This window comes from Branchiostoma belcheri, unplaced genomic scaffold (assembly GCF_001625305.1).
Source record: "Branchiostoma belcheri isolate BF01 breed outbred unplaced genomic scaffold, Haploidv18h27 scaffold3, whole genome shotgun sequence".
Classification (NCBI taxonomy): domain Eukaryota; kingdom Metazoa; phylum Chordata; class Leptocardii; order Amphioxiformes; family Branchiostomatidae; genus Branchiostoma; species Branchiostoma belcheri.
Genome location: NW_017803909.1, coordinates 5,927,094 through 5,936,560, shown reverse-complemented (window position 1 = coordinate 5,936,560; position 9,467 = coordinate 5,927,094). Strand labels below are relative to the sequence as shown.

At 41.7% G+C, this 9,467-nt stretch overlaps 1 protein-coding gene across 1 annotated transcript; it reads left to right on the top strand.

Annotated features, from left to right (window-relative positions):
• The first annotated feature begins 1,868 nt into the window (after positions 1-1,868).
• LOC109473967 (short-chain dehydrogenase/reductase 3-like) lies at positions 1,869-9,445 on the top strand. The gene is made up of 6 exons (XM_019774157.1): positions 1,869-2,093; positions 4,765-4,899; positions 5,525-5,656; positions 6,542-6,786; positions 7,517-7,630; positions 9,204-9,445. The coding sequence occupies exons 1-6, from the start codon at positions 1,869-1,871 to the stop codon at positions 9,286-9,288; spliced, it is 936 nt and encodes a 311-aa protein (XP_019629716.1). The 3' UTR covers positions 9,289-9,445.
• Positions 9,446-9,467: the final 22 nt, after the last annotated feature.

The window sequence follows — 9,467 nt, the reverse complement described above, 5'->3', positions numbered from 1 at the left end:
TATCTGGTAGACGATGTCGGCCCCCGTCGCGGCTCAATGAAGGGCTTCATTGACACAACAAAAGCGACTTTCTTAAGGTCTTTAACTAAACTGGTCATTGCCTCAACTAGTACGGAAGATGGCAACACTCTAAGAAGTTGAAGCCCAGAACAGCTTTTAACATGCTCTCCAAGCAGAGGTTGTGGGGAATGGTCGTTACCTTTTGATATATGGCCGTTTTATTTTGTCCTGATCCCCACCGTCGGTGGCCGCGGAGCTTCTCTGGCTAATGGATACTGCCTGGCCAATTTGATACTGTCTTTTTTGCCACCGATAGGGATCTGCTTGGAGATTACTTTTAACATGTACTATTCAACTGTAGAATGAACTTTCAAAAATTGGCACGTTTATAGCTTTGACATATGGCTCTACATCCAGTTAAGCACCAGGTCTTGCCTTTGAATAACCCCACTGACCGCACGTGTGTGTGCGCACTGAGAAAGGCGCTGACTCGCAATTAAAGCCAATGTCTGCAGGTTTTATTCTTGTAAACCTTCCAAGTCTGTTCCTGGGAGGATCTATATCCGTCTGGGAGCAGCTGGCTCTTGTACCGGCCAGAGTTATATCGACATTTTTTCGCGGGTAATGGTCTTGACTGCCAAGTTCTGTAGTGCCAGGATCACTGCACACAGCACAGTGGAAATGTCACACATGACGGGCTCCAATCTGCTGTCCCTTAGGCCATGTTGAATTGATTATATGGATGACATCCTCTGGGAACCCCAAAACTGATGCGAGCGTGCGAACAAAAAATATGTTTGGCAAATAAAAATGCCGTCATTATGAAATCTACGTGGTCATGGAGGTTGAACAAATGACCAAAAACACAGAGTATGGTATGGTGAATGGTAAACTCTTCATTTTCATTCTCGCACATTAGCATCATAAAAGTATCGTTTTCAAATTTTGTTGTAATTTACGGCATATATGTGTTCATTTTGCAGCTGTTTTGTACGATTTACAGTATAGCTCAAAACTTTTTTTGGAAACGTACGAAAATTCATGCGCGCGCGGATGTCATCCATATAATCAAATCAACATGGCCTGATTGCCGCAGACCATATACCTTCAAATGCAATGTGCTGCAGTCATTGCTGTAAAAGCTCTCCCTAGCAAACATTACTCGAACTGCAAATCATAGAACTCAATGAAAAGTCCTAGTAGGTTTTGATAGATGTACATGCGACGAAACTTCACTAGGCGTCGCTCCTACCTAGACCAGTCCGTACGTAGTTTAATAGTTGTCATGTTTTGTTGTATTGAGATTGTGCGGTTACCCTTAGCTAGCCCAATTCCCACCCTCCACGTGCTCACCTATAGACTTACTTCCCCATGTGGATCAATTGAAGGACACCTTTTGAAGCAGGTGGAACGCGATACTAAGTACTTTTCCACGTACCTGTTTACCGTGGACATACAATGTACACTGTTCAACCAAGGTAGTTTAGCGTTACCTGGCAGCCAACTGGCACATACTGAATGAGATACCATGTTTGGGCACATAACAATAAGACATGTATTACCCATTTCACGCTTTTCAAGTACAGTGCCCAAGGCACTATAAGGATCGGGTACATTGGGTTAGGTTGGTGGTGGAAGAAACCAATTTAGAACACTTGGGGGCTTGAGGGCATAAAGACTACTAAAAAAATTGGTATCTGTTTGTGCTTTTGTTTGTGAAATTCCTATTTACCTGTAGTCTTTAGTGCTGTGTCGTGTAAGGTAAGCTCTAAGGTCAGTCTTACGCGATTATCTGGTTTCTGAATGGTACTGGTTACTGAATTCACCCCTGTCGAATGAATTTGGATTGTCCCACAGTCTCTACAATAATGGCGCACTTTTTGACACGGGTGGTAGCACTGTGTGCATCTTCCTTGCGAATCCTTCTCCTACTGTCCTTTGTCTTTATCCGTATCTGCCAATATGCCTGTTCGCGAGTGTTACGGACAAACCGCCGGAAGAGCGTGAGCGGAGAGACGGTGCTGATCACCGGGGCCAGCCGAGGGATCGGCCGGTGCCTTGCCTTGGAGTTTGCTAAACACGGAGTCAGCACGGTAATTATAAGTATATCATGGCTGAGCTCGAGTGTATGTGTTCTTAGCATGTAGGAAATTCTATTTCTATTTCGCGCATGCATGTGATTATGAGAAGGGGCTAACATTTTAAATCTTCTTCTAGTTCTAGTACGGGTTGCTATTAGTACATGTAATATCTACAGTATAGTATATGCCCACTAAAGTATCTTCGCAGACATGTGTTTCAATTCGGAAACCGTGCCAATTTATCCTTTGATGCCCGATTTAAGATATATATAAGTATACATTTGTTGTTACTGTGGCTAGAGCATGAAAGAGAAATTTGAAGTCAACAACACCGTTCTGATAGAAGGCAAACTGTGCCTAGACATGGTTCGTTAGCAAACAGACCACACCATAGCCTTGAGTTATGCCTTCACTGAATGGGTGAACAAAATTATATGTTTGCCTAGCACACTGTCTGTGACTGCCTGAGGCTTTTTTGGCTTCCTTGACAAGCACCACTGCCTCCACATAATGAAAACCATCTTCTCCACACAAAAGAAGGCGGAAACTCATCGGTGGAGTTACGGGTTATTATGTACTGACCTGTGGATGACCTGTATAATGTACAATAGGAGACAGACATTGTACAAATTATCTACAAAAAGGTGTTAAAAACCCCTTTTAGGTCCTCTTCACGCTCGATTCCCGTCAATACATAATGTATTTATACAAGACTCGGTAAAATAAGTCAGAGGGAAGCTCATCATTCGGCTTGCCATCTATTATTTAGCAATCCCTATAATGTCCCAATGCGGCTTTCCTCTGGGACATCAACAAGGTACATCAATCAATATTTCATTTCCGCCCTCCGATATTTCTACCCTGTGGGCTTGGCGAAACCACTACCGGTATAACTAGAGAAGTTTATTGCAAATCCATGCCCGAATTCTAATTGCAAGTTACAAATATAAAAGAACTATGAAACAGAGTATAAAATAACTTCAAAATGTACATAATGAAATCTAATTGTCCAAAACTATTGCTATGTCTATAACAAACTCTGATGGCTTGCCTTTTTAGGCCACTCAATACTGTTCCAAGAGTCACAGGCTTCACCGCGCTATTCCAGAATATTTTAAGTATATCCTATATGTTGAACAATGGTAAAGCCATTTCACACCGTGGCATACAAAAAGAGGACAGAATTCGAAGTTTGCAAATGATGCGAGTCACGTTATATAACAAGAGTTCCACGACCTCATACCTTTGCCAATGATCCTGATTTGCATAATTGCCATCTGATTATGTCAAGCATCACTTCAACTACCTACATACCAAAAATCACGACAATCCGTCAACCGGTTCTTGAGTTATCCTCCTTCGAAAATGTTTCAACAAATGCTCCTGCAGTTCCAGAACAAGCCGCTAGGGGACCCAAACTCATGTCACTTCTTCCCTACCTCAAGAGCTATCTACCAACCACAATTCGTGACCCTAGCATGTCCAGATCGTGAGATATCAAAACTGGAAGTTCTGCTGCAGTACCTAGGAAAGCCGCCAGGGGGCCAAAATCTAATTATTTCTAGGTACCATGAAGACCTGCCCACCTACCAAGTTTCATTCCAATCCATTCACTGCTTCTCGAGTTATGGCCTCTATGTAACATAACCATGCATATGGGGGAAACATTGAACATTGACTACTTACTTATAACAAGAATTCCGAGATTTCATACCTCCATAAAATATGGGCTTGATATGTAAATGTAAATTTCCTCTTAAATTATGCAAATTACCTCCGCATTAACATGATATATGCATCGTGATGTATGTTAACTTTTGATTAACTTACAGATGTCCCAAGTATGACATTCCCATTATTCACCATTAAGAAATCATAGAATTTTTGCCTAAATTATGCAAATTAGGTCATCATTTGCATAATTAGTATCTGTTGATGTTCTGCCTGCCATAGGTTACATACATTACGTGTATGAAAGTAGTATAATGTAAAACACTGTAATTATAAAATTTCCTCATTAATTATGCAAATAAAGTCCTCATTTGCATAATTTGCATTTAGTCATGTACATCTCTCTCTCAGCTACCTACACACCAAAAATTATGAAAATATGTTGTTCCTATCTGGACTTACTGGCTTTTAAACATTTCGCCAGAAAGTGCCCTGCAGTTCCAGAACAAGCTGCTAGGGGGACCAAACTCACACCACTTATTCCTGACATAAAAAGCAATCTGTCACCAAAACATCAAGACCATAGCATGTTCAGGACAAAAGATACAAAAACCGGAAGCTCTGCTGCAGTACCAAGGTCATCCACCAGGAGGCCCATATTTGACCTTGACGTTTATCTTCCTAAGACTTACCAACATACCAAATATAATCATAATCCATAAAGGCGTTCTGAAGTTATGCTGACCACAAAGCTGCGGAAACACACACAGACATACATACATACAGACAGACACGCCAAAAACAATACCTCCATTTTTCATGGAGGTAATAACGTATTCACTGAACCGTCAGTGAAAACATGGGTAAGGGTGTATGTAAGTCTGTGCACGTAAGTATGCAACGCTTCTGTGCTCTGTATGTTTAATATGTCAAAGCAGCACATATGTGCAAAACCTGCAGTTCAGATCTACATCGCCAGGAGATGTTGAAACATATGTTTGTGTCCTTTCAGATTGTTCTGTGGGGTCGGGACGAAGAAAAATTGTCGTCAGTCAAAATGGAAGTCGAAGAAACGGGGAAGGCTCGGTGTCATTCCTACAGGTGCGACGTTGGAGATCGCGAACAGGTGTACAGAACTATTCAAAAGGTACGTCATGATAGGCTGACTCTATGCTAGTGACAGAATATTGGACTTGAAGTTGCCTGTGATGCACTCTGATCCTCTCTTATGTCTAACCCTGGTTTCTTGTTGGAACATAACATATGTGCTTTTTTATTAACATTAAACAATGTTCAAGGACAATGTAAAGCTACATTTATTCTAGTAACGGCGCACGAAGAAGCAAAATAATAAACCATAACACAATAACCCTCAGATTACCCACTGTTGTAATTGACTAGTAAGTATTAGTACTCATTAAGAGTGTGTTCTGTCGTTTATACATACAGAAGGACGTGTTTTATGTTCTAAAGCAAATATTTCTATTCACACATCACTGAATACTGAGCTTGAGCTCCCCCAACAGTTTGAATCTACTAGTTCTCTGATACACAACGGTTGACGAAACAAAAATGCACGTAAAATTCTCACCTAGTACCTAGAGCTTTCGACCAGTCACTCTGGTCTTCTTCAGCAGACTATTCGAAAGCTCTAGGTGAGAGAACTTTTTTTGTGTTGGATCAAACGTTTTAACTCTAAACATGTAATTACCAACACAGATGAGCTTTCATATTACGTAAAATGTTTGTTGAACAAATATGCTGTTTTTCAGGTGCAAGAAGACGTTGGAAGAATAACGATTCTGGTCAACAACGCAGGGGTAGTGCACGGCGGAGCACTGCTAGCAACGGACGACGACAAAATTGAGGACACGCTTCGAGTCAACACCTTGTCTCATTTCTGGGTACGTTTGAACAAATCGCGACATATTTACAGAATCCAGGGGTGCCAGAGTATACTTAGCAATTTTACGGAATACAGTGCAATTTTACGGAATACAGCACAAGCGTATTAGTATACAGTGCAATTCTACGGAATATAGTACAATCGTATTAGTATACAGTGCAATCGTATTAGTATACAGTGCAATTTTATGGAATACGTCACTAGTAAAATTGCACTGAATTCCGTAAAATTGCACTGTATACTAATACGATTGCACTGTATTCCGTAAAATTTCACTGTATAATAATACGATTGCACTGTATTCCGTAAAATTGCACTGTATACTAATACGATGTACATGGGAGACTTGTTTGGTCCCCAATGTAAAATACTGGAAGGCTGTAAGCCTGTAAGCGTTGTGACTGTCGGAATGTTTCCGTACACTCATTTAACGTGTGTTTCTGTAGTCTGACTTATGTATTACACACATCCTTTGGTTCACATACCAGCAAAATAAAAGTCAAACTATGTACAGAAGCAGCACATTTCTGACAACCCCAAACCCGTACACGACGAAGGTATGAGATTATCGACCTCTTGTGTTACAATATGTAAAGAGATGAAAACCTGGTTGGAGAGAACTTTTGGAAACCTGGTAACGTTGGATTCTTGGTTTTCTTTCTTTTTGATGCCCACGATCATGATAATGATCATTCTGGCATTCTCATTTTCACCTGAAAGTCGTGTTAAGTGCCTTTCCCAAGGGCACAAGGTTGGTGACTTGGCAGGATTCGAACCCGGGACCTCTTGGTTCTGAGCGGAATGCTCTGCCGTTGCCCCACTTGCTAAACAAATAATGAACATTATGAACATTCCCTTAGCTAATGTCATTCATGATTTCCAGACAACCAAATCTGTTCTTCCATCCATGCTGGCTAACGGTCGCGGGCACGTGGTCGGCATAGCCTCGACATTAGGGCTGTTCGCGCTGCCTGGGGTTCCAGACTACGTCACCTCCAAGTTCTCCGTGGTAGGGTTCTATGAGTCCCTGGCGGCGGAACTGAGAGCACAGGACCGCTGGGATGTCGGGGTGACGTGCGTGTGCCCCGGTCACACCACTACTGACATGTTCAAGGACCTCACTACACGGTATGGATATGTATTCTTCCTATATGCTACTAGGAACATATACAGTGCTAGAAATACCCACCTACAGTCTGCATTTTGCAGAGCCATTTTCGATATTGCAGAAGAAAAATGAAGCAACCTGCAAATTTGCAGAATGAAAAAATCAGGCTAGGGGATCAATGGTGTTTGAGAGCTTTTGTGTAAATTACTACGGTACAACTGACTCTTTAGTATACAAGTAGTTTTGCATGTATTTTTCAAATTGTATGTAAAAGTTTTGTAATCTCCAAGCAGATCCCTCTCGATGGCAAAAAGACAGTATCAAATTTGGCCAGGCAGTATCCATTAGCCAGAGAAGCTCCGCGGCCACTCCTTGATCCACCATATTATTTTTCATAGTAGTTACATTTGTTTGTATGTTGGCGGGAATGTAATAGACCAGGGGGGATCAGGACAAAAAAAACCCGGCCATATATAAAAAGGTAACGATCATTCCCCCACAACCTCTGTTTGGAGAGTAGCAATCTTGTATATGCCATGGATTTACATCCGGACTTTTAAGTATGTATTCAAGCGCAGAAAGTATTTTCGACATGCAGAACAAAATTTTGACATTCTGTAATAGTGCAGAACACTGCTACTACTGAAAAAGTATTTCTACCACTGATATACATATAGATGTATTGAGATCCGACGTATTACCGATGCAAACCTTGTGTTCATATTTCCTACAATCACAACACATGTACAGACCGTTGTCACTGACGCCCCAGCAAGTAGCTGAGCAGACGGTAGAGGCCGTAAAAAACAACCAGCCCAGGGTTATTCTTCCCCGTGTCATGCATCTAACCTGGGTACTCAACAGGTTAGTACGGTATTAAATATGAATGTTCCAAATGTATGATATATGACTTGTATGACTTTGTTTGGCTTGCATTTTTCACAAAATGTGTATACGCATATAATGTTTGTACTTGTACTTATGTACTTATAATGTTTGTACTTTGTACATGTACTTATAATGTTTGTGCATGATTTTAATTGTATACTAGTATATGAGCGTGTGTATGACAGTATATATGTGTGCATGCGCGTATTTGTTGTTTATTTGTTGTTTATTGAAAACCAAAACCCATCGCAGCCTCACGGCTGAATTGTGAGGTCTGTACACAAGTAGCAAACACGTTGCAATTGTTAGACTATCTTATCATATTTCGAAAAATACGTTAAATTAGAATTATTACTTACAACATTCTAACTTCAAATACTAAAATTCGCAGTATATGTACATTTTTAAAACATTTTTCATCGTTCATAATCTTTAAAATAGATATATTCTGTAGCTGCGACATTTAGGCGAGTTAAAAACAATTCTGAAAGAATGGCATTAATAAAACACATTCATTCGGATACAATAGTCTATGCTTGAAATAGGCACGAAATAACAGATTATTACAGAGTCTCATTGTACAGTCTGACAGCGGTGTACAAAAATTATTTTCTGAGCCGCTCTGTTCTGGCCAAGGGAAGGCTGATGTTGTCGTGGTTTCTGAGTTTACGCCCCGTGGAAGTCAGTCTCTGAGGCGGAACCAGTTCGTGAAGTGGATGTTCTGGTTTCATCATGTTCTTTAGTAAGGTGATGGCAGCCAACTCCCTCCTTTCCTTGAGGGAAGGAAGATACGGCACAGTCCGTTTGCCTCCACAAGAGATTATGCGTAGTGCTCGCTTCTGTACTCTTTCAATGTCTCTCGACTGTTCAGCACTACACCCAACCAATAAGACATTCCCGTATTCCAGAACAGGACGGATCAAGGATTTGTATACCTGGAGAAGGTCATCAACATCCATGCCTTGTTTGCACAGCAGACGCAGATAATGTAGTCTGCTTGAGGCCTTGGTTACACTTGACTTGATGTGGTCATTCCATGTTAGTTTATTGTCAAAAGTGAACCCTAGCCCCTTCGCAACGGTTGTTGTTGGCACGGCTTCCCCACCCAAGACAAGTGGTGGCAGTACGGGAATGCTCCTACTAAAGCTAATATGCAGCGCCTGGCTCTTCTTACCGTTGAGTAGCATATTGTTGTTGCTGGACCACGAGTCGAGACGTGCGGCTTCCGCCGACATGGTTGTGTCACTGGCAGCTCTTCTTACTAGGACAGTCCTGGACATGTTGACGTCATCAGCGTAGCCAATGTTGAGTGTGTCGCTGTAGACTGATGTACGTGTGAGTGTGTGCGTGTGTACGAGAGTGTGCGTGTGTATGAGTGTACATGCGCGCGCGCGTACGTGCGTGTGTGTGTGTGCACGTGCACGATTTGGCTTTGCCAATGGTGGTAAAGTAGGTAAACAGTACTATTATGCAGAAAGTAAAAAAGTACATAATATTAACATAATATAGTATTATTATTACATGAATTCTGCTTTGGTTTTTTTCTCAGCTGGCTGCCGAGCTCTTGGATGAGAACCGTGCTGTACGTCACCGGAGCGATGGAAGACATGGAGAACTTTTGTGCCAAACGATGACGTAATGGAGAACTTTTGTACAAAACGATGACGTAATGGCCCACAGTTACCTGACACTGCTCGTGGTATAACAGAGATGCAACAAACCGCGATGTAGAAATGGCGGGCCGTAAACCATAGCTCAGAGGGCGTTAGCTGTCGTTACAAGTCACAAGACATGCCCGTGTCGACCCCCCCCC